The 25,811-nt window shown below is 42.8% G+C and overlaps 1 protein-coding gene and 1 long non-coding RNA gene across 4 annotated transcripts; one reads left to right on the forward strand and one right to left on the reverse strand.

The window, feature by feature from the left end:
• Positions 1-803: 803 nt before the first annotated feature.
• Positions 804-4,799, reverse strand: LOC122919697. Its single transcript, XR_006386828.1, has 3 exons — positions 4,664-4,799; positions 2,809-2,877; positions 804-1,430 (listed from the first exon to the last, which is right to left on the reverse strand). It is a non-coding gene; the product is annotated as an uncharacterized LOC122919697 (long non-coding RNA).
• A 95-nt stretch (positions 4,800-4,894) lies between these two features.
• Positions 4,895-25,811, forward strand: RAB9B (RAB9B, member RAS oncogene family). 3 transcript variants are annotated; one of them, XM_044268326.1, is made up of 2 exons: positions 4,895-5,214; positions 24,780-25,811. In XM_044268326.1, exon 2 carries the CDS (start codon positions 24,858-24,860, stop codon positions 25,461-25,463), a length of 606 nt encoding a protein of 201 aa, XP_044124261.1. In that variant the 5' UTR covers positions 4,895-5,214; positions 24,780-24,857; the 3' UTR covers positions 25,464-25,811. The 3 variants fall into 3 exon arrangements, with proteins under 3 accessions (XP_044124261.1, XP_044124262.1, XP_044124263.1); XM_044268327.1 differs by lacking the exon at positions 4,895-5,214 and adding an exon at positions 14,370-16,807; XM_044268328.1 differs by lacking the exon at positions 4,895-5,214 and adding an exon at positions 16,823-18,948.

Consider the following 25,811-nt stretch of genomic DNA (forward strand, 5'->3'; position numbering starts at 1 on the left):
TGCTTAAAAATGTGGAAATTCACATATTTGTACCATAGTTTGTAAACGCTATAACTTTTGTGCAAACCAATAAATATACACTTATTGCATTTTTTTTTATCAAAGACATGTAGAACAATAAATTTAGAGAAAAATGTATATAGAAATGTAGTTTTATTTGAAAAATTTTACAACAGAAACTGAAAAATTTCATTTTTTTGCAAAAATTTCGGTCAATTTCGATTAATATAAAAAAAAAGTAAAAAGGTCAGCAGCAATGAAATACCACCAAATAAAAGCTCTATTAGTGAGAAGAAAAGCAGGTAAAATTCATTTGGGTGGTAAGTTGCATGACCGAGCAATAAACGGTGAAAGTAGTGTAGTGCAGAAGTGTAAAAAGTGGTCTGGTCATTAAGGGGGTTTAAGCTAGGGGGGCTGAGGTGGTTAAAGAGGACCTTTCATGTTTTTCTTTTAGTTTAGATAAATACCTTTCGCTGATGCTGCCTCCCTGACAGTTTTTTTTATATTGCTTCCCTGCGCCTCACTGTGCCCCTGCAGTTTGCCCACTCAGTATGTTAATACTGAGCATCGGTACAGGGAGGAGAAGACGCCAGGGTTTCTTAATGGGTGTCTCCTCTCTGCTGTGATTGGACCGCACAGCCAGGGAAAAGGAGACGCCCATTGAGAAACCCTGGTGTCTTCTCCTCCCTGTACCGATGCTCAGTATTAACATACTGAGTGGGAAAAGTGCAGGGGGGCACAGCGGGGAGTAGGAGAGATATAAAAAAAAAAAAAACAGTCAGGGTGGCAGTATCAGCGGGGAGTACTTCACAAGGAAAGGTATTTATTTAAAAGAAAAGAAAAACATGAAAGGTCCTCTTTAAAGGGAACCTGTCAGCACCAAAATGGATCATAAACCGCCAGCAGTACCTTAAAGCTGTTAACATCAGGCTTCTAATGATGTTCTTGTGTAAGATGTCTGAGGTTCATGATCGCTGTAAAACAACTTTTATTCCCTCGCAGGTCGTATGCAAATGAGGCTTCCTTGCTTCGAGTCTAGGTAAGCATGCCCCCTAACTGTCCCCTCTTTTGTTAGATTGACAGCCTGCAGTGCGGCCAGGATGCCATAAGTCTTGCGCATGCGCCGCTGAAACCCAGCTAACAGCGGCAGCCGGAGACAGGATTGTGCCTTACCAAGGAGCGCATGAGCGAGACCTATGCGATCCCGGCCACACTGCAGGCTCTCAATCTAACAAGAGGAGACAGGGGGCGTGCTTAAAATATAAAATTAATAATATTTGACTCTGTGTCTGTATGTCCGCATGGCCATTCTGCAAAATGATAGACCATGTCATTTTATTGTCCGCATGACAGACAAGGATAGGACTGTTCTGCATAATGCGGAATGCACACACCCAGTATCGATGTTTTGTGGATCCGCAATTTGGAGACTGCAAAACATCAAACGGTCATGTTAATGAGCCCTTACAGTGATAACAGATGTATTAAAGATGAAGTATGATGGCAGACATTCACAGCAAAATGCACAAACATACATGTGGCAGAATTTACACATATATGGATATCCTGCACTTAAGGGAACTTTCACACTTGTGTTAAACTTTTCCGGTATTGAGTTCCGTCCTAGTTTTATCCTAATGCATTCTGAATGGAGAGCAATCCGTTCATCAGGATGTCTTCAGTTCAGTCACTGTATGGTTTTTGGATGGAGAAAATACTGCAGCATGCTGCCGTATTTTCTCCGTCCACAATTCCGGAACACTTGCCGTAATGCTGGATCCGGCATTTTTTTCTATTGAAATGCATTAATACCAGATCCAGCCCCAAGTGTTCCGGAAAAAACGGATGCGGTTTGGCGGTCTGTGCATGCGCAGACCTTTAAAAATGTGAAAAAGATAAATATCAGATCCGTTTTTCCAGATGACAACCGGAGAGACGGATTCAGTATTGCAATGCATTTGTGAGACAGATACACATGTGTATCCGTCTATAAATAGCCGTTTGCATACAGATTGCCGGATCCAGCAGGCATAGAAGTGAATGGGGCTGCGTGTTTTCCTGAACGCACCCTGAACGCATCCAGACCTAATCTGTGACGCTCGTGTGAAAGAGGCCTTAGTCAGTGAGAAACAAGACACATGCAGCGCACACCCATCACTCATTGGACACATGTGGCACACAAGACACGGCTCACATGCCACTGACGCATGTGTCACATGCTGCACATACACCATTTATAGCACACACCAATCACACATAGGAAACACACAATGCACACACCAAGACATTTATGCCTAACCCTATTAAGTGTAGCACACTTAAAGGGGATAAAGGGGTTGTCTCACTTCAGCAATTGGCATTTATCATGTAGAGAAAGTTAATGCAAGGTACTCACTAATGTATTCTGATTGTCCATATTGCCTCCTTTCCATCACATTATACACAGCACGTATCCATGGCTACTACCACCGTGTAATCCAGCAGCGGTGGCCGTGCTTGCACACTATAGGTAAAGGTGTTGGCCTATGTGCACTTCCAGCCTTTACCTATGGTGTGTAAGCACGGCTACCGCTGCTGGATTACACGGTGGTCGTAACCACAGATACGTGCTGTGTATAATGTGATGGAAAGGAGGCAATATGGAGAATCACAATACATTAGTAAGTGCCTTGTATTAACTGCATGATAAATGCCATTTACTGAAGTGAGACAAACCCTTTAACCATAAATGCCTGGCATGAAATGTACCAAATCTTAACCTCCTCATGTTGTACATAATCTACATTATAATTAAAAGGGTGGTCCTACCATAATCGCAAGATCTTTTCCCCCCCTGGCTTGTCTGGGCCTGACATGGATTGATTGACAGATCTCTCCCTATGCAGACATACAAAATGAATCTCCTGACAGGAAAAAACTTCGTAAAAAAGACATTGCATCGCACAGACCTGTCACTTACCAGTAGGAGGAGCGTCAGCCGGCTACAGACAGCGCAGGTAAGTATAAGCTAAGTAACCATGGCAGCCAGGACTGCAGTAGCATCCTGGCTGCCCTGGTAACCGATCGGAGCACCAGTGATATATGGGACTCCGATCGGAAATGCCGCTCCGCTGCCACCAATGATGGGGGGGGGGTTGTTAGCCTGTGGCCACTGCCACCAATGCTTTTAATACTGGGGAGGGAGGGGGGGCCGCACTGGCCACCAATGCTAATACTGGGGAGGGAGGGGGGCCGCACTGGCCACCAATGCTAATACTGGGGAGGGAGGGAGGGGGGGCCGCACTGGCCACCAATGCTTTTAATACTGGGGAGGGAGGGGGGTCTGGCCCTGCTGCCTGGCAGCACCCGATCAGGGGGCTGAGATCGTCGCAATTAAGGCTACTTTCACACTTGCGCTTGATCGGATCCGTTCTGAACGGATCCGATCATATTAATGCAGACGGAGGCTCCGTTCAGTACGGATCCGTCTGCATTAATAACTTAGAAAAATTTCTAAGTTCGCAAGTAGCCTGAGCGGATCCGTTCAGACGTTCAATGTAAAGTCAATGGGGGACGGATCCGCTTGAAGATTGAGCCATATAGGCTCATCTTCAAGCGGATCCGTTCCCATTGACTTACATTGTAAGTCTGAACGGATCCGCTCGCCTCCGCACAGCCAGGCGGACAGTTGAACGCTGCAAGCAGCGTTCAGCTGTCCGCCTGTCCGTGCGGAGGCGAGCGGAGCGGAGGCTGAACGCCGCCAGACTGATGCAGTCTGAGCGGATCCGCTCCATTCAGACTGCATCAGGGCTGGACGGAGGCGTTCGGGTCCGCTCGTGAGCTCCTTCAAACGGAGCTCACGAGCGGACCGACGAGCGCAAGTGTGAAAGGAGCCTAACCCCTCAGGTGCGACAGAGATCGGGTGGTGCCAGGCAGCAGGGGGCAGTTATGTACACAGTTTTTAGTATATTCTAACATGAAGCGTCCCCATGACTATGGGAACGCTTCTGTGTTAGAATATACTGTCGGATCTGAGTTGACGATGTAACTCAAATCCGATGGTATATTCTAACATAGAGACGTTCCCATGGTGATGGGGACGCTTCAAGTTAAAATATACCATCTGATTGGAGAAAACTCTCATCCGATGGTATATTAATAGAGACTCCTGACTTTACATTGAAAGTCAATGGGGGACGGATCCGTTTGCAATTGCACCATATGGTGTCAACGTCAAACGGATCCGTCCCCGTTGACTTGCATTGTAAGTTAGGACGGATCCGTTTGGCTCCACACGGCCAGGCGGAGACCAAAATGCTGCAAGCTGCATTTGGGTGTCCGCCTGCTGAGCGGAGCGGAGGCCATACTGATGCATTCTGAACGGATCCGCATCCACTCAGAATGCATTAGGGCCGTACGGATGCGTTCGGGGCCGCTTGTGAGAGCCTTCAAACGGAGCTCACAAGCGGAGCCCCAAACGCTAGTGTGAAAGTAGCCTGAGATGCTTGTCAGCCGACTCAGCAACTGAATCGGTTCCTTTGAATGAGCAGATGCAAATGAACCGAATCATTTAAGATTCGAACGCCCCGTCACTAGGAGTACTGCCTTTTCTTTCTGCTATTGTTGTCACTGGGCACGTCTTGAGAAGCCACCTCAGACCCTGTTTATTCCCGCTGCCGTTTACCATTTCTATTATTCCACATAGTATATGGGTTACTGGCTGCCGCGGCCTCCCCCGTTTTCAGGGCGAGACGTATACATCTGCCTATAGCCTTGGACAGGCCTTTTCCCTGCAGCTCCTTGGCGTCCTCCCTCCTCACTCAGGCACGTCCTCCAGGAGGCGGGCACTTCCTGCGCGTGGCACTCCCATCGTCCCCTGCGGCTGGGCGTGCCTTGCTGTAGATGGCTGCTAGAAGCCCCGCCCCTCTATAGCCCGGTGCCGGGGTTCCTGTGGCGACGGGAAGGATCCTCCAGCGCGGGCACGCAAGTAACGGGCGGCTTTTCTAGGCTTACTGTGTGTGGCCACTCGTCTCTGGGCATTGTACCCAGGCCGTGCGTATGTCCTCGTTAGCACAGGCAGAGCGCTCCGGGGTGACAGAGGCGCATTATGGCATATGATGAGAGCGGCCCAGCCCGCACCTTTACCGGTGGACGACCCGAGCATTGGACTGTGCTCTACCTTGGGATTTACTGAAAAGAATGAATAATATCAGCCATTTATAAAACTGCAGACAGGTAGACTATCCTCTGGACACGCGCCTGGCATTTAGAGAAAATAAGAAAGCGTTTTTATTTCATCAGACCCTCGAGCTCCATTGGCAGCCTCAGACCCCCCCCCAGCCTCAGACCCCCCATGACAGTGCTTCATCGGCAGTTCCCCTATAACTTATTCCGTTACATGTTTGGGGGCATTGCATTATTGCTTCTGCCATTTTTTTCATTGGTCTTTATTTACCATATGAAGCCCCATTTTCTGCACAGCCTTATGTTCCTCTAGTAGCAGGATCTACATTTTCTCTTTTCCGTCAGCCAGCTCAATGGATGGCTCCTTAACTCATTATAGCTCAGTTCTTACCAATAAGAATGTGGCTTAAAGGGATTCTCCAGTTTCTCAAACAGCCCACGGTGATGCCATCGCTCGTCCCCATTCTGTACAGTGGTTTGCCAGTGGCAGATTGTTTATTAGACAGCATGATCTGCTGCTGGCAAATCCTGATCTTTCAACCTGCTGAAAGATCTAGATTGCCCAATGAACGAGTTTGCTCGTTCATCATGCAGTCGGCGGCAGTATTACACTGCAAGATGATCGCTAACGAGCATTCATACAAACAAGCGTTAATAGAGATCATCAGGCAGACAATCTGCCCGTCTAATATGCCCTTAAAATGTGTTATGACATCTTAGTAAATTAGAGATAAGGGTTATTAGATGAAAGTAAAAAGCACCAAGCTCACAGCTAGACAGTTAACCCTTTGTGACAGAACAGCTATATAAACGAGTCCAGATGCAGGCTAGAGGTGACCGGTGTCCCCATGTCTGTTCCAAACTTGGCTCCTTATAAAGTTTCCACCTAGAGTTAGTCCTTCCCCCCCTTCAATTACCAAATCCCTTATGCCTACAATACAAAAGCCCCAACTTATGTCTATAGAGAGCGCATTCCCCCATCTGATCCATTATAAATGGACAGTGTAAGATAAGTGTCCAGAGGTACCTTAAACATAGTGTAGCACGATATTCCATAAGGACGCCGGTTTGGAACGCAAATGTGTTCCACAGGCCGGAAGTGACGTTAGGAGCCGGCGACCAGACAAGGAAATGGCATAGGTAGTTAGGCTCCGTACACCGGAAGTAGTCCTGGAACGCATATGCGTTCCACCAAGTGATTCATAGGCTGATACTCTGCTCCCGGACCGGAAATAACACCATCCTATTGAGTTCATGCTCTGGAATATACATACAGATACTGATCGATTATGTCTTGCAATCGCAACATTAAAGTGATGACCATATGCTACCAAACCACATGAGTGATATGCCAATCAGTCCTATCCGGTCACAGTGCTATTATTATACTATGCTCCTCTTTCATAATTTACTAAATATTCAATTATGTGGCCATGGGGTACACTCTATAATGCAATAGTGTTCAAGGTCTATTTATGACATGACGGTAGAGGCCACAAGGGGGTAGAGGTATGGGGGGGGGGGGGGGGGACAGAAAGGGGTGGGAGTTGGACAATATTACATATAACAAGGAGGGTAAAAATGAGACCTCAAATTCACCGGACATTAACTCTTAAACCGCATTCAGACACTTAGAGGGCAACCACCCTTAATAAGGGTAACCCAATTGTGGCTATATGATACATATATTTGGATCATTTTCGATCCGATAATTAATAGAATGGCAAGAATAACTATATAGATAAAATTCACATTGGTAGCTGGTTTTGTTTGGAGAAGGAGGAGGAGATAAACAAGAGGAGCGGAACCGCAACAGATAAAAATAAAGAAAGATGACACAACAAGAGAGAGAGTATAGTTGTGCCGAAGTGGGTTGGGGATGAGGAGGAAGAAGAGAGCATTCGGATTATAGAAAACAGCCTAATGATAGCTGTTCATTCAGACCATCCGGACTGGACGTTTTTAATCTATAGATCCACTGGCACTCCTGTAAGATCCTCTTATCCCAATCCCCCTTACGTGGAGAGGGTGGGATGATCTCAATGATCTGAAAACCCAGGGATTTGGCATTCCCACCATGGAACTCATGAACATGGTTTGCCACAGGTTTGTCTCGTCCATGTTTGATATCCCCAAGATGCTCTTCCGCCCTCCTCCTCAATTCCCTCTTAGTTTTACCCACATAATTCATGGGGCATTGACACGTTATCAAGTAGACCACTCCACAACTCTTACAATTGCCCAAATCCCTCATTTCAAAGATTCTACCCGTTGAGACACTTCTGAAAGCTTTAGATACAGTGATGTACGGACATGCAATACATCCACTGCACCTGAACATTCCCAACGGTCTCCTATCAAGCCATGTACCTGCGATTTTGGGTGTAGTATAGAGACTGTGTACTAGAAGATCCCTAATCGATCTCCCCCTCCTAAAGGTAATCCCTGTTTTTTGTGGGAGTACATCAACAAGGTCCATATCGATCCGAAGGATACCCCAATGTCTTCTAAGGATTTAAAAAATCCTCTCATGGGAGTTATCAAAAGTCCCGATCACTCTTATACCTTATCCTGTACTCTACCCTTTTTTTGTGGGTCTAGAAAGCAGCCTCTATCTGTGGCCAGGGAGTGTTAAAAGCTTTCTTCAGTGTCTCATCCTGAAGAAAGCTCAATATTTTTAGTAAAGACCAATTGACAAATTGCCTCCAAAAATTACATAGCCTTTAACATATACGTAATGTATAACTAGGGATTACTGTAATATTTCTCTAGTTTCAATAGATTGGTGTAGAAAGTCCTTGACTTATCAGATATTGGGTTAAAGGGTTTTTCCCATCTCAACAGTTGTCGCATGTTATTATTATTATTTATTATTAAAGAGCCATTCATTCCATAGCGCTGTACATATGATAAGGGGTGCACATGTTGTAAAAATATGCGACAAATGTCAAAGGTAAAGGCCCCGCACACCTATCTCAAGAATGGGGTCCACAAGTGCTCTCGATTCACTGCTATGAGACTTCCAAAAGTAGCCAAGTGAGTGCACTCACCTATTTTTTCAGGTTTCATAACAGTGAATGCAGAGCAAGGCACCCAGGCACAGCACCAAAGAGGCTCCATCTGGTCAGGGGTCAGTTGGGGTCCTACAGGAGGTACGGGGCCCCTGTTATTGTGATCCCTGGGGGTGTCAGTGGTAGGACCCCCATCGATCTGATAGTTATAACTTTTACCTACTGGAATACCCCTTTAACTCCATTCCTGACTATTTCTCAACCAACCTGTTTAAAGGGGTTTTCCAATTTTATTTTATTTTTTACTAATGACCTGTTCTCTGGTCATCATTATCTGATTGGCGGGGGTTCTGGGTGTTAGACCGTCACCAATCAGTCAGCTATTTGAGAAGGCAGCAGTGTGCAAGTACATTATATAGCAGCTGTGCTTGGTATCACCGCCCAGCCCCATTCACTTCAATGGGGCTGAGCTGCACCTAGGCCATGTGACTGATGAACATGACATCAAGCAGCCTTCTCAACAGGTTGGACCCAGAGGTCGCACTACATTTTTTTCCAAAAATACTCCTCTTACCATTTTTGGGGAGTATTTTTAGTCAAGGAAGAGTACGAAAGTTGCAGTAATTCAAATAAATAATCCATAGGCCTACATAATGTTAAGGGCTTGTTCACCTCTGTGTTGGAGGCTGTGTTTGGGCCTCTGTTGCAGATTCTGTCAGAGACCAGCCAAAAAAGCCTTCTCTGCAGCACTTTTTTGTCTTTTAAAGACAGGATCCCGAACAGAAACTGAACAGATCCCATCATGGTCAATGGAGTCTGTTCAGCTCCGTTCCTGTTCGTTATGTGCCCGTTCCAGTACTTCCATGATTTTAGTTGTTCTGCTCATTATGGAGCAGAGCAACAGAAATACAGGTCCTTCTAAAAAAATTAGCATATTGTGATAAAGTTCATTATTTTCTGTAATGTACTGATAAACATTAGACTTTCATATATTTTAGATTCATTACACACCAACTGAAGTAGTTCAAGCCTTTTATTGTTTTAATATTGATGATTTTGGCATACAGCTCATGAAAACCCAAATTTCCTATCTAAAAAAATTAGCATATTTCATCCGACCAATAAAAGAAAAGTGTTTTTAATACAAAAAAAGCCAACCTTCAAATAATTATGTTCGGTTATGCACTCAATACTTGGTCGGGAATCCTTTTGCAGAAATGACTGCTTCAATGCGGCGTGGCATGGAGGCAATCAGCCTGTGGCACTGCTGAGGTGTTATGGAGGCCCAGGATGCTTCGATAGCGGCCTTAAGCTCATCCAGAGTGTTGGGTTTTGCGTCTCTCAACTTTCTCTTCCCAATATCTCACAGATTCTCTATGGGGTTCAGGTCAGGAGAGTTGGCAGGCCAATTGAGCACAGTAATACCATGGTCAGTAAACCATTTACCAGTGGTTTTGGCACTGTGAGCAGGTGCCAGGTCGTGCTGAAAAATGAAATCTTCATCTCCATAAAGCTTTTCAGCAGATGGAAGCATGAAGTGCTCCAAAATCTCCTGATAGCGAGCTGCACTGACCCTGCCCTTGATAAAACACAGTGGACCAACACCAGCAGCTGACATGGCACCCCAGACCATCACTGACTGTGGGTACTTGACACTGGACTTCAGGCATTTTGGCATTTCCCTCTTCCCAGTCTTCCTCCAGACTCTGGCACCTTGATTTCCGAATGACATGCAAAATTTGCTTTCATCCGAAAAAAGTACTTTGGACCACTGAGCAACAGTCCAGTGCTGCTTCTCTGTAGCCCAGGTCAGGCGCTTCTGCCGCTGTTTCTGGTTCAAAAGTGGCTTGACCTGGGGAATGCGGCACCTGTAGCCCATTTCCTGCACACGCCTGTACACGGTGGCTCTGGATGTTTCTACTCCAGACTCAGTCCACTGCTTCCGCAGGTTCCCCAGGGTCTGGAATCGGTCCTTCTCCACAATCTTCCTCAGGGTCCGGTCACCTCTTCTCGTTGTGCAGCGTTTTCTGCCACACTTTTTCCTTCCCACAGACTTCCCACTGAGGTGCCTTGATACAGCACTCTGGGAACAGCCTATTCGTTCAGAAATTTCTTTCTGTGTCTTACCCTCTTGCTTGAGGGTGTCAATGATGGCCTTCTGGACAGCAGTCAGGTCGGCAGTCTTACCCATGATTGCGGTTTTGAGTAATGAACCAGGCTGGGAGTTTTTAAAAGCCTCAGGAATCTTTTGCAGGTGTTTAGAGTTAATTAGTTGATTCAGATGATTAGGTTAATAGCTCGTTTAGAGAACCTTTTCATGATATGCTAATTTTTTGAGATAGGAATTTTGGGTTTTCATGAGCTGTATGCCAAAATCATCAAAATTAAAACAATAAAAGGCTTGAACTACTTCAGTTGGTGTGTAATGAATCTAAAATATATGAAAGTCTAATGTTTATCAGTACATTACAGAAAATAATGAACTTTATCACAATATGCAAATTTTTTTAGAAGGACCTGTAAATAGAGGTCGGTATTTATGCAGGTAAACCATTGCTAGTCTAAATAACATCTCCCCCCTTCTATTCAGACCAGTTCCATGTCAATAACATCACTGCCCTCTCTCCAGCCCTTCCAACATGCAGTCCTATGTAAATAACACTGCTCCTATCCCTGCAGGATAAGGTTAATGAGGCTACTTTCACATCTGCGTTTTTGGTTTCTGGTTTTGAGAACCAACAGAGGATCTCAAAACTGGGCCAAAACAGTTTGGTTTGGGTCCAGTTTTCCATTCATTGTCTTTGGGTACAAAACTGATCAGAATGCAAGCTGCAGTTTTGTGTCCAGTCTGCAGTCCAGTTTATATATCTAAACTGATGCATCTGTATGTATTAAATGGTACGGAAGTGTTTTTTATTAACCACTTCACATCGGGGCCATTAGCCCCCTTCCTGACCAAGCCTACGTTAGCAAATCTGACATATGTCACTTTATGTGGTAATATCTTTGGAACGCTTTTACGTTACTTATCCAAGCCATTCAGAGATTGTTTTCTCGTGACACATTGTACTTTATGCTAGTTATAAATTTGAGGCAATATATTTCACCTTTATTTATGAAAAAATCCAAAATTTACAAAAAATTGGGAAAAATTCGCAATTTTCAAAATTTATATTTCTCTGCTTTTAAAACAAAGTGATTCCTCAAAAAATATTTATTCCTTAACATTCCTCATATGTCCACTTTATGTTGGCATCATTTTTTAAAGGTCATTTTATTTTTTTAGGATGTTAGAAGGCTTAGAATTTTAGAAGCAATTCTTAAAATGTTTAAGAAAATTGGCAGATTTTGCTGAACTGGTTTTTAGATGCCATGTCCCATCATTTAAAGCCCCCCCTGATGCACCCTTACAGTAGAAACTTCCAAAAGTGACCCCATTTTGGAAACCAGGGGATAAGGTTCCAGTTTTATTGGTACTATTTTGGGGTACATATGATTTTTAATTGCTCTATATTACGTTTTTTGTGAGGCAAGGTAAGGTTTTGGCACTGTTTTTATTTTTTACAACATTCATCTGACAGGGTAGATCATGTGCTATTTTTATAGAGCAGGTTGTTACGGACACAGTGATATCAAATATGTCTATTTTCTTTGTTTCTTTCAGTTTTACATAATAAACCATTTTTGAAAAAAAGATCTTGTGCAGGGGCTCGTTATTTTTTTTTCAGGAAGAGTTGATGTTTTTATTGCTACTATTTTTGGGTACATAAGATAACACTTTATGGGGCAAGGTGACCAAAAATTGGTTGTTTTAGCACTGTTTTTATTTTTACAGCGTTCACCTGAGGGGCTAGGTCATGTGACATTTTTATAGAGCAGATCGTTACGGACGTGGCGATGCCTAATATGTATACTTTTTCTTATTAATTTAGGTTTTACAGAATAATAGCATTTTGGAAACCAAGTTTTAGTGTCTCCATAGTCTGAGAGCCATATATTTAATTTTTTGCGGGATCAGGTGACAGCTTGATTGGTACTATTTTTGGGGGCATAGGCCTTTTTGATCGCTTGGTCTTGCACTTTGTGATGTTAGGAGACCAAAAATGGCTTTTTAGGCCTTTTTATTTTTTTATTACGGCGTTCACCCGAGGGGTGAGATCATGTAATATTTTTATAGAGCTGGTTGTAATGGACGCGGCGATACCTAATATGTATACTTTTTATTTATTTATTTCACTTTAACACAATAATAGCATTTTTGAAACAAAAAAATGATGGTTTAATGTGTCCATGTTCTGAGAGCTATATAATTTTTTTTTTTTTTTTTGAGCGATTTTCTTATGCAGGGACTCATTCCACTTTTTTGTGGAATGAGGTGACCATATCATATTGGTACCATTTTTTAAATTTTATTTTTGGGGACATACACCTTTTTGATCACTTCGTGTTGCACATTTTGTGATGTAAGGTGACACATTTTATATATATCAAATCGTTTTTTTTACACAATAAAAGCACACAGAGCTATGGGGACTGGGTATTGCGGAAGCGCTAGTGGCCATCTAGCAACCCATGTCCTCAGCTCTATACCCAAAATCCCTGTGACAGGTTCCTTTTAAAGCAAACCTTTCACCTGCACTTTACTTAATAAACTATCAAAAGTACCTTATAGATCATCCTCATTGTGTTATCATACAGTCTTGTCCCGCTTGAGTCCGCGCGATAGACAGGATCACGCTGCTACTGAGGCCGACGGCGCATGCGGTCCCGGCGACTTGTACAGGCATAGACTGCATAGAGTCGGGGTTAGGGCAGGGGAGTTACAGCCTGGAGTGAGGGAAGGGCTGCCTCCTTGACTTCTATCGTGACTTGTGGAGCTGGAGAAGAGTACTTTATAAGGTGATGTTTTTCATGCATATACATGGCAGAAAAGCGGGACAAGACTGTATGATAACATAATGAGGATGATCTATAAGGTACTTTTGATAGTTTATTAAGTGAAATGCAGGTGAAAGGTTCGCTTTAACTTTTGAGATCCTGTGCCAGATGTCAAAACTTGAATAAACAATGGTGATGTGAAAGTAGCCTAAGCTGCTGGGAGAGGTCTGGAGTGACTGCACAGCAGGCTATTATAGCCAAGTGATAGCGTACCGTCCAATGTACAGTGTATCTTCCCTGTATTTCATTACTTGGCTATAATAGCCTGCCTGTATTCACTCCAGACCCCACCCCAGTCAGGCACCCTGACCAACATTAAAGGGTAACTACACTTTTATTTTTATTTTTGATGTGTCATAAACACATATCAAAAGAGATGATTGATCTCTAGAACAAGAAGTCAGAGGCGCTCAGCCGAGCGCTGCTTCTCCTTGATTCTGAGCTCAATAATGAGAACGGTCTCAATAGAAAGTCAATGAGACATCTTCAGTATCACACCCAGCAGTGAGGAGAAGCAGCACGTGGCTGAGCGTTTCTGACTCCTCGTTCTAGAGGTCAGCGGGAGTCTCGGTGCTGGGACGCCTGCTGATCAAAGCTTTTTATATGTCCCTATAACATATAAAATGTTTCAAAAACTAGATCCCACTGCCCACCAGGAGGCCTCTTACCCTGCCAGGCGCCACCCCATGAAGATCGTGCTCTTGCTGTATGGAGCTGGTTATTTCAGGCATCGCTGCGCTGCCTGTGCCGTTCACAGCACGCCCTGTGCTCATGAATGACAGGGAAAGGGCTAACCTGTATTGCTAAGCATTAGACTATTTTAGGGAGTAAAGTGGCCTGAACAGGCGTTATTGCAATCTCTGGTTTGACCCCCACTAATCAGATACCGATGACCTATTCAGAGGATAGATCATCGGTCAATAAAACTTGGGAAACCCCTTTAAAACGGTTGTCCGGGTTCAAAGCTGAACCCGGACATACCCATATTTTTACCCAGGCAGCCCCCCTGATGTTGGCATCGGAGCATCTCATGCTCCGATGCGCTCCCTTGTCTTGCGCTAGATCGCGCAGAGCACGGGCTCTTTTGTTTACAATAACACAATGCTGGGCCGTTTTACTGGCTAGGGCAGCGCTAAAGACTGCCATCAGTGCCGACGACGTCACCGGGCTTCCTGGCAGCCCCATGGAGAGCCCGGTACATCACCGGAAATCATGAAAATGCCTTTAGTGCAGGGCAAAGCAGAGTATCGGAGCATGAACTGCTCCGATGCTCAAGTCGGAGGGGCTGCCTGGGTGAAAATAGAGGTATGTTCGGAAAACCCCTTTAAGCTACAGAAATATTATACTAATAGTCTACATAAACTACACTATAAATACTTTTTACACTATATCAAAAAAGCAGTCCACCATAAACTGCACAGACACTCTGTTCATCCTTGTACTAGAAGCACACGGAATACAAAATGAATCTACTTCTACGGAGTGTGTTTATAAACTGCACGTATATACTGTTCATTCTCCATCTAATGCTACATCTGCACTTTGGTTTCCGGTTTTCAGATCCAGCAGAGGCTCTCAAAACCGGACCAAAACAGTTCCAGCTTGCATCGGTTTTGTGTCTGGTCACGGAATGCCAAAACGCTGATGTGAAAGTAGTCTAAGATGCACAGGGAATTCAGTAAACCCCTATATGTGGAAAACTAACTGTTTATGTTCATTCCACTAGAAATTACACTTATCATATTCATTCCCTGTCTAGGAAGCACAGGCAATTTAGTATACACCTGTATATGTGTAATGTGTTATTACAGTATAACCTACATATGCAGTATATCCTGTTTATTCCATGTGTAAGACGCACAGGCAATTCAGTATACACCAGTATGTGTGTTCATTCCGGTATAACCTTCATACATAGTACATCTCGTTCGTTCCATGTATAAGAGGCACAGGGAGTTCAGTATACACCAGTATGTGTGTTCATTCCGGTATAACCTACATACACAGTACATCCCGTTTGTTCCATGTATAAGAGGCACAGGGAGTTCAGTATACACCGGTATATGAGGAATTTGTATTCATTCCAGTATAAACTACACATATAACCTATTTATGCCCTGTCTGCGAAGAATATGCCTGTTTATGCTAAATGTGTTCATTCTATCTCTAACAAATACAGAACACTGATTATACCCCTCTCTATAGCTCTACAAATTGATATTATTAATTCCCTATCTTCATCCTTTTTAGTACAGTATATCCTGTCAAAAATGTATGTATGATCTATTGGCAGGAACATAGTATATACTATTGCTCCACTTAGCCGTTTACCAGCCCTTTTAGCTATTGTAATCTAGTGGATTACTACTGGGGGTGATTGGACCATTTTCTGGTGTCTGTGCAGGTATCTTATTATATTGTGCCTGTTTTGTTTTTTTGTATACATTTTATTGAGAATCAAACAATTATTTTCCATACATCTTCAACATCATTATTACTTTTCTTTCTTTTTACCCCTACCCGTAATACCCTCCTTACCCACCCTCTCTTTTGCGATGCGTGTCTCTAGCGAGGCGTCAAGACGACGAAGACTAACATTTCCACACACCCCATATCCTAGTCCATTTAGCCTCTATATTTCACTGTTTATAAAGAACCTTCTCATATCTCTTAATCTTATTCACCAAGTTTAACCATGTAGTTAAATTTGGTATATTCCGTGAAAACCAGACCCGTGTGATCAGGAGTCTTGCCAGAAACATTACTTAACATTATCTTTATGGCAGTTTACTTTAGAGAGATCCCCCAGTATCCAACATTCAGGCTTAAAAGGGATCACTACTTTCAATTTTTTGGTAATACCCATGTCAATTGCTCCCCAATACTCTTTTAATTCTATACAAAGCTAGAACATGTGCAAAAAATCAGCCCCAAATGAATCACACAGTGGACAATTAGATCTATTTCTCAAACCACATCTGGCTACTCAACCACATAATGGCTTGACATATATTCTATGTAAAATATTAAATTGAACCAAGATCTGGTTAAAGTTGCGAGACGCTAATCTTAAATTAGACAATACATTTTCCAATTCATCTAGTTGTATCGTTGGACATTCAGTTCCCCAAGCTTTTTGACCGTGAGAACTAATATTATTAAATAGTGCTTTAACTAATAATCTATAAAGTTGAGCAATCCGAACATTGTGACCTAGATCCCCCATTATACATTTAAGAATGTAGAAGTCTCTATATCTAGCAAAGATTTTTCTATAAGACTGGAAGGTGCCGAATGAAGCTGAAAGTACCTAAACCATGATACATTAGACATATTTTCTTTTTTCTCCAACTACAATAAGGAAAATATATCTCCTTTCCTCACCACTTGTGCAGCATAAAAAATATTTTTTTTTGCCTGTACTGATCCCCTACTAATTAATCTAAAACCTGTAAATGATAATTGTGCCAAAGGGGTGTACAAAATAAGGATCCCTTTATTCCCAGCCATCCTCTAATAGTGCACCAGGACTTACTGAACAGTTTCCTTGTCTCACCATAATCCTGCCACTCATTCCAATAAAGTAAACATGTTATCATAACGAGATCCACTTACCAAATTCCTACACAGTGGGCTTTTCTTCCATTGGAAATATAGCCATAACTGAGCCAATACAAAATTACCCTTGAAATAAGGTAGGTTCAATTCTCTCTTTTTCTATCGGCTTATAAAGATGTTCCACTTTAAGTCTTACATGCTTTCTTCCCCAAAGAAGATCATTAATAATTCCCTTAATTAATTTAAAAAATGTATCCTCAATCCATATTGGGGAATTCCTGAGAATATAAAGGACCTGGGGTAAAAATCACCATCTTAACTAGGGATATTCTATCGGCTCTAGATAGAGGAAGTCTAAGCCATATTGCAATTTTGCAATTTTAGACCTCAGTTTACTTATCAAAGGGTTTAAATTAAAAGTCTTCAGTCTTGAGGGAAATCATCATACCCAAATAGCCAAAGGAGTCAGAGATCTTCAGCATACTCAGGGGCCCTTTACTGGGAAGTTCAAATCTATCTTCAGGCATATCTATCTAAGGCATATGACCAGTTAATATAACTCTTGGGAGTGTAACATTAGTATTATGTATGAAGAATAACGCACCATCTGCATATAGCGAAATGCGGTCCTCTTTACTAATGTCCCAAACCATTAAATCCCAGAATATTATCTCACCCTAGCTGCAAGAGGCTTAATATAAATATCAAACAGTATTGGGGAGAGAGGGATCCCTTGACTGGCACCTCTAGCGTAATCATATATATATAAACCTAGCACCAAATCCCTTTTTTTTTTTTTCTAAAACCTTCCAGAGGAATCTCCACTCCACCCTGTCAAAGGCCTTAGAGGCATCAAGAGACAGGATGGAGCAAGAAGCCCGCCAAGAAGATTGCAGATTGGCAAACAAGCGATTGAGATTATAGTGTGTGCCCTTATTGGGAATAAAGCCATCAGGATGTATAATTCATGTAATAACCTTAGCAAACCTGATTGCCAGGACCCTGGCGAAAAGCTTCACATCCATATTTAATAATGAAATCTGCCTATATGACTCCATATCCAGGGGTCCTTGCATTTATTTCTTATTATTAATATTATCACAGCTTCTGACATTGATTCCGGAAGGGTACCATCATCCAATGATTCAGTAAACACCCTCAATAGACAAGGGAGAACAACCACCCTATATTTACGATAGAATTCATATGGGAATCCATCTGAACCAGGGGAGGAGTTTCCCGAGCATGCTTTTAATGCTGCCTCTAACTCATACAGGGAAAGATCAAAAGATTGTCTTTGGGTGTCCGTGAGGACCGGTAAAGAGATGTAGTCCAAATAGACATCAATCATTTCATCTAACAAAGGTTCCTTTTATATACTCTTGATCTTCAATTATCCCTTCAGATAAACGAATACTTTGTATTTTTTTTTATTTATTTTTTTATCCTGATTCGAGATCACACTAGCTAGAAATTTCCCTGGGCCGCTTGATTCAGCAAAATATCTTTGTCCCCTAAAAAAACGTCTCTGCTGGGCCTTATCCAGGACGAAGTTGGAGTATTCCTGACTGGCATTCTCCATAATTTCCCGGTTTTCTTCTGTTTTATTTCTGGAGAATTCCATCATGGCACCTGCCGCTGCATCTTTTAAATTCCTTTCTTTTGTACCATACCCCTTTCTTAAATTAGAGATATTACTAACAAATAGCCCCCTAATAAAGGCCTTAAATGCATCCCATACCATCTGGGTTTTTGCTGACTTATAATTAATATCCCAGAATCTGACAATCTCCTGTTCCATCATTTTATGAGATCCAGTGGGGGTTTAATCTAAAGGGGGGTTTTACCCTATGTTTATTGTCTGCCATTGATACCTCCCTACAAGGCCCCATACATCAACAAAGCCAGATTCCTGACAGAATCTAGCCAATGGGGGACCCTTGTACAGGAGTCTGGTTGTCAGCCCCATTGAAATCCTATCAGTCCCTGGGTTTATAACACAAAATCTCCATTGACTAGTGAGGGACACTCAGGCCAATGATCAATGAAGTTAACCTAATTAAGTATTTCAAGAGAGAAGGGTGAGGGAATATAAATAAAAGCCAGGATGCATAACTGACCACTCTTAACATTCTTTTATGTTATCTGTGTTTGATACAGTAAATGATATTGTGTATGCTTTGTGTGTGCAGTTATCGCCTTTTATTGTACCGGGTGAACCCCTGATGAAGCTGTGCTAGCGGCATATGCATGGGGACTCTTCCACAGCACTCTTTATGTGAGGTTGTTTTTAATTATTTGTGCTTACACTTATTCTATAGCTTCACATTGGTTTTTACCTTATCAGAGGTTTGGGATGTGGTCTTCAGAGTCATTATATATGAATTGATGCTCCTCGAGAATTCTGTGTATTTTAAATGGAGCCTTTCGTCAATTTTATGTTAAACTCGCCAAAGACGGCATAAAGTAATGAATGACAAATGTGCTGATTTCAATGGTGTGTGACTCATGAGTTAAAAGTAAGTGGTTGTCGAGAACCAGCATCATTGCAGCCAAGGCCTTGAAAAGAGTCAATTCTACCTATGAAGAGTCAATTATCCGTACGTTTCTGCTCTCTGCCCATCTTATGATCATTGACAGTCTTCTCATTACTTTTCTCCCTAGAAGAAAACTGTAAATCATCAGCAGATGGGTGGGGAGAGCAGGAGCTTATGAATAAGTCGGCTCTTCTCAGGTAGATTTGACTCTTTTCAAGACCTGCAATAGTTTTAATGGTGGTTCTTGACAACCATTTACTTTTAGCTTATCAGTGACACACCGCTGAAATCAGCTCGTCTGTCACTACTTTATGCTGTTCTGAGTGAGGGCAGCATAAACTTGGTGACAGGCTCCCTTTAAAGGCTATTTACACCTTCGGGGGGCAATTTTTTTTTATGATTGCATTTTACTCATTTTATGCTAAAATATTTTTTTCAATTGGTCTTTATTAAAAATATTGAGCCGTTCTGTTTAGGGCTGCAGCTAACGATTATTTGAATAATCGATTAGTTGCCGATTAATTTCTACGATTAATCGGGAAAAACGACAAAATTACAAAACAGAGAGGTTTATATGATCTTACTTGAAAAATTATGTTCAAAGGCCATATTAAAACAAATTGTGGACGACACTATTATGGGGGATCTGTGGACGACACTATTATGGGGGATCTGTGGACGACACTATTATGGGGGATCTGTGGACGACACTATTGTGGGGGATCTGTGGACGACACTATTATGGGGGATCTGTGGACGACACTATTATGGGGGATCTGTGGACGACACTATTATGGGGGATCTGTGGACGACACTTATGGGGGATCTGTGGACGACACTTATGGGGGATCTGTGGACGACACTATTATGGGGGATCTGTGGACGACACTATTATGGGGGATCTGTGGACGACACTATTATGGGGGATCTGTGGACGGCGCAGTTATGGAGAGGGGGATCTGTGGACGGCGCAGTTATGGAGAGGGGGATCTGTGGACGGCGTAGTTATGGAGAGGGGGATCTGTGGACGGCGTAGTTATGGAGAGGGGGATCTGTGGACGGCGTAGTTATGGAGAGGGGGATCTGTGGACGGCGTAGTTATGGAGAGGGGGATCTGTGGGTGGCGCAGTTATGGAGAGGGGGATCTGTGGGCGGCGCAGTTATGGAGAGGGGGATCTGTGGGTGGCGCAGTTATGGAGAGGGGGATCTGTGGGCCGCGCAGTTATGGAGAGGGGGATCTGTGGGCGGCGCAGTTATGGAGAGGGGGATATGTGCACTGTTATGGGCATAACAGTGCACAGATCCCTTTCCTCATAACAGTGCACAGATCCCCCTTCCCATAGCAGTGCCATACACAGACCCCCCCCCCCTCCTCCCTATAGCAGTGCTATACACAGACCCCCCTCCCCATAGCAGTGCCATCGACAGATCCTCCCCCCTCCCCATAGCAGTGCTATACACAGACCCCCCTCCCCATAGCAGTGCCATAGACAGATCCTCCCCCCTCCCCATAACAGCCCCGGCCCCGATGCTTATAAGTCGGACTAATCACTGCATCTTTATTTTACCTTTTTACAATGACGATCCTGTAACAGCCAGGCATAGCGGACGGCGGCGTAACGTCACTCACTCACGTGACGCACCTGCTCCGCCCACTTCATGAATGAAGGAGGCGGAGCAGGCGTGTCACGTGAGTGAGTGACGTTACGCCGCCGTCCGCTCTGCCTGGCTGTTACAGGAGCGTCATTGTAAAAAGGTAAAATAAAGATGCAGCGACCGCCCGCCCGCATAGCAACGAATCGGCGATTATTCGATAACTGGATTAGTCGACAACGAATCCAGTTATCGAATATAATCGATTACATCGATTAATCGTTGCAGCCCTAGTTCTGTTACAAGGGGATAACTGTTTGTCTAATTATGTGGTACTTTTTACTTTTACATTGTGCGGGTCATCTAATAACCCTTATCTCTAATTTACTAAGACATCATACTAAGACACTTATTTAAGCCACATTCTTATCAGTAAGATAAGAACTGAGGTATAATTAGCGTTTATAATGTCAGAGAGCAGAGATAAGGAGCCCGTCAGCTTCCCAACTGACAGAAAAGAGAGAAAATCCACAGGCTGCTTCTAGAGCAGGCATGGCCAACTTGAGGCTCTCAAGCTGTTGCAAAACTACAGCTCCCAGCATGCCCATACTACCTATAGCTATCAGCTTACAGCAGGGCAGAGTGGGAGTTGTAGTTTTACAAGGCTGGAGAGCTGCAAGTTGACCATGCCTGTTCTAGAGCATCTTAGCTATGTACAGAAAAAAGCTTAAAAAAGATTTTTAGCTCAAAATGAGTACAATGCAATAATAAAAAAAAATTGCTCCCAAAGCTGTACATAGCCTTTAAGTGTTTTTAACTTGTTTATTTTTGTCTTGGATGACATTAATAAAATTATAGTATTTTGTAAGGATTTTGAACTTGGTGTGCTCTATTCATGTGGGCTGTGGTTTTCTAATATACAGTCGTGGCCAAAAGTTTTGAGAATGACACAAATATTAGTTTTCACAAAGTTTGCTGCTAAACTGCTTTTAGATCTTTGTTTCAGTTGTTTCTGTGATGTAGTGAAATATAATTCCACGCACTTCATACGTTTCAAAGGCTTTTATCGACAATTACATGACATTTATGCAAAGAGTTAGTATTTGCAGTGTTGGCCCTTCTTTTTCAGGACCTCTGGAATTCGACTGGGCATGCTCTCAATCAACTTCTGGGCCAATTCCTGACTGATAGCAACCTATTCTTTCATAATCACTTCTTGGAGTTTGTCAGAATTAGTGGGTTTTTGTTTGTCCACCCGCCTCTTGAGGATTGACCACAAGTTCTCAATGGGATTAAGATCTGGGGAGTTTCCAGGCCATGGACCCAAAATGTCAACGTTTTGGTCCCCGAGCCACTTAGTTATCACTTTTGCCTTATGGCACGGTGCTCCGTCGTGCTGGAAAAAATGGCTTGTCCGGAGAAGAAAAGGTGAGCACTACCATCAGTCCTGTGTCATGCCAACAGTAAAGCTTCCTGAGACCATTCATGTGTGGGGTTGCTTCTCATCCAAGGGTGTGGGCTCACTCACAATTTTGCCCAAAAAGACAGCCATGAATAAAGAATGGTACCAAAACACCCTCCAACAGCAACTTATTCCAACAATCCAACAACATTTTGGTGAAGAACAATGCATTTCTGATGCCCCTAACAATCGGAAAGAGGCTTCATCGGAGAATATGACTTTGCCTTAGTCCTCAGTAGTCCATTCACCATATTTTCTGCAGAAGATCAATCTGTCCCTGATGTTTTTTTTGGAGAGAAGTGGCTTCTTTGCTGCCCTTCTTGACACCAGGCCATCTTCCAAAAGTCTTCGCCTCACTGTGCGTGCAGATGCGCTCACACCTGCCTGCTGCCATTTCTGAGCAAGCTCTGCACTGGTGGCACTCCGATCCCGCAGCTGAATCCTCTTTAGAAGACGATCCTGGCGCTTGCTGGACTTTCTTGGACGCCCTGAAGCCTTCTTAACAAGAATTGAACCTCTTTCCTTGAAGTTCTTGATGATCCTATAAATTGTTGATTGAGGCGCAATCTTAGTATGCAACGCAATGATGGCTGCACGCGTTTCTTTGCAGGTCACCATGGTTAACAATGGAAGAACAATGATTTCAAGCATCACCCTCTTTTTAACAGGTCAAGTCTGCCATTTTAACCCAATCAGCCTGACATAATGATCTCCAGCCTTGTGCTCGTCAACATTCTCACCTGACTTAACATAACGATTACTGAAATGATCTCAGCAGGTCCTTTAATGACAGCAATGAAATGCAGTGGAAAGGGATTAAGTTAATTTTCATGGCAAAGAAGGACTATGCAATTCATCTGATCACGCTTCATAACATTCTGGAGTATATGCAAATTGCTATTATAAAAACTTAAGCAGCAACTTTTCCAATTTCCAATATTTATGTAATTCTCAAAACTTTTGGCCATGACTGTACATTGCTTTTTGCACTTGGAGCACCAAGTACATTTAGATTTGTTCGAGGTGCTTGCTTTTTATCATAACATTATATTGTGCCGTGTTTCCATGATGTCATTTGGGCAGATTTATCATTAATATATGCCAGAGAACTGGCATGAAAAGTTGCAAACTGCAGTTTTTTGTTTTTTGTTTTTTAACACCACTTGCCCAAATTGTTTTGCACAAGTGGTATTTCTCCACTGGCCCCTATAATTTACAACAGTTTTCTGTCATTAAAAAACCCTGAAATCTATGGCAGTCACAGGCTAGCGTAGATATCTGTAAAGGAACATGTACTGCTGGATGCTGCATCTAATTTATGGCCAGGTGTGGTGTACATCAGTCTATGATAAGTGTGCCCTATTAACTTTAGGCCATTCTTAACATCTTTTTATATTGTCTATGTTCTGCTACATAAAGTGCTATTGTGTATGGTTTATGCTCTATGTCCCGTAATGAACTGTGGTTGAATACCACAGGGAAATTCGTTGGGACTCAGGACATTTTCTCCATTTCTTTGAAACATATGCTTTCGCATGCTCTGTCCAGTATTATCCATTTGGCCATTGTACATGTAAGTACTTATAGTTTTGACTGACAACGGGTAACAGTGACTTGTTGATTGTTCTCTCTGTGTGCCAGTGGGATACCAGGGTAGAATAGGAGGTTCCTGACACGGGATAAGCCCTATTGTGGTAGACGTTCCAGAGACCTTAGAGAGAGCGTTCTCTTCTCCAGCCTGTCCCACTTGTTTAATATTTTATGCCTACACGTGAGGGATGGTTATGTCTTCATGGTGGTTGTTCTGTTAATAAATAGAAAGTGTAAGTGCAGAATGGTATATGCTGGAGTAGCTACACACTTGTCAATAGTTTTTCCTGTTAAAGTGAAATATACCTGGAATAGGCCATACTTTAAAGGGGTTATTCTGGAAAAGATAATGATCTATCCTCATGATAGGTCATCCTTATCACATTGGCGGGAGTCCAGATGATAGGTTATCAGTATAAATTACCGGATAACCCTTTTAAGGGTTTTCCAAGATTTTCTAACTGATGACTTATCCTCTGGATAGGTCACCTGTATATGATCCATGGGGATCCGATACCCGGGGCACCAGCCACAGCCTTCTCCGTGCTCACGAAGCGCCGTACATTTTATAGAGGCTATGCTTGGTATCGCAGCTCAGCCCCATAGAAGTTGCTGTTAGGCCACATGACATCACTGGCCTCGGAAAAGCTGTGAGAATCCTGATGATAGTTCATCAGTTGTAAAGTCTCAGAAAATCCCTTTAAGTTGAAAGAAAAAACTAGTGCTGTGGACAGTTTAGCTTATGAAGAAAGTTTTCTGATGGTGGTTACGAATTAAGGGCAATTACTGTTGTACATGGGTGTTTGATTTTGTTTCTCATATTTAAATTGTGTAATGTGTTAACATTGCCATGTTGCTGCACACACAGTTCACTTAATGGTTTACCATGACTGTTTGCAACTTTATTTCATTGTCGTTTTCTCTTAGATGATCACCGTGTTTTCTGAAGAATTATGTTGACAAAATCTATCAGCGAGATATAGGACATCTTCAAATTCTGCAGAAATGAGTGGAAAATCTTTACTGCTCAAAGTCATATTATTGGGGGATGGTGGCGTTGGAAAAAGCTCCCTTATGAATCGATATGTAACTAACAAGTTTGACTCTCAAGCATTTCACACAATTGGAGTTGAGTTTCTTAATCGGGACCTTGAAGTTGATGGCCGGTTGGTGACTCTGCAGATATGGGACACAGCTGGTCAAGAACGCTTTAAGAGTCTTCGCACTCCCTTCTACAGAGGAGCTGACTGCTGTCTACTTACATTTAGCGTGGACGACAGACAGAGTTTTCATAATCTTAGTAACTGGAGAAAGGAATTCACATTTTATGCAGATGTTAAAGAACCTGAACATTTTCCTTTTGTTGTTTTAGGCAACAAACTTGACAAGAATGAAAGAGAAGTTAGCACAGCTGAAGCGCAAGCATGGTGCAGTGAAAATGGGGGCTACCCCTACCTAGAAACAAGTGCAAAGGATGACACAAATGTTACTGGTGCATTTGAAGAAGCAGTAAGACAAGTTTTGGCCATGGAAGAACACATGGACCATACAGTGTTTGGGCATACTGTAGATCTTCATAGTGGTGACCATTCAAGGTCACTGTGCTGCTAAATGAAGTGCATGGCAGTTGGCAAGTCAGAAATCTGTCAGAACACAGAAACCGGAAGTAGGAAATTAGAGTACTGCTTCAAAAATAGGAGCAAAGGTTCTTAGAAATGATGGTGTTTAAAGGACTGTAAATCAGTGTTGGCACAAAAAGGTTGGATATTCTTGTTCTACGGCTACTTTCACACTTGCGTTTTGGCGGATCCGTTATGGATCTACCAAAACGGATGTGTTACAATAATACAACCGCATGAATCCGTCATGAACGGATCAGTTTGTATTATCTGTAACATAGCCAAGACTGCTCCGATCAGTTTTCTAATGTGCCAGATTGTGTCAGAGAAAACTGATCTG

This window comes from Bufo gargarizans, chromosome 9, assembly GCF_014858855.1.
Source record: "Bufo gargarizans isolate SCDJY-AF-19 chromosome 9, ASM1485885v1, whole genome shotgun sequence".
NCBI lineage: Eukaryota > Metazoa > Chordata > Amphibia > Anura > Bufonidae > Bufo > Bufo gargarizans.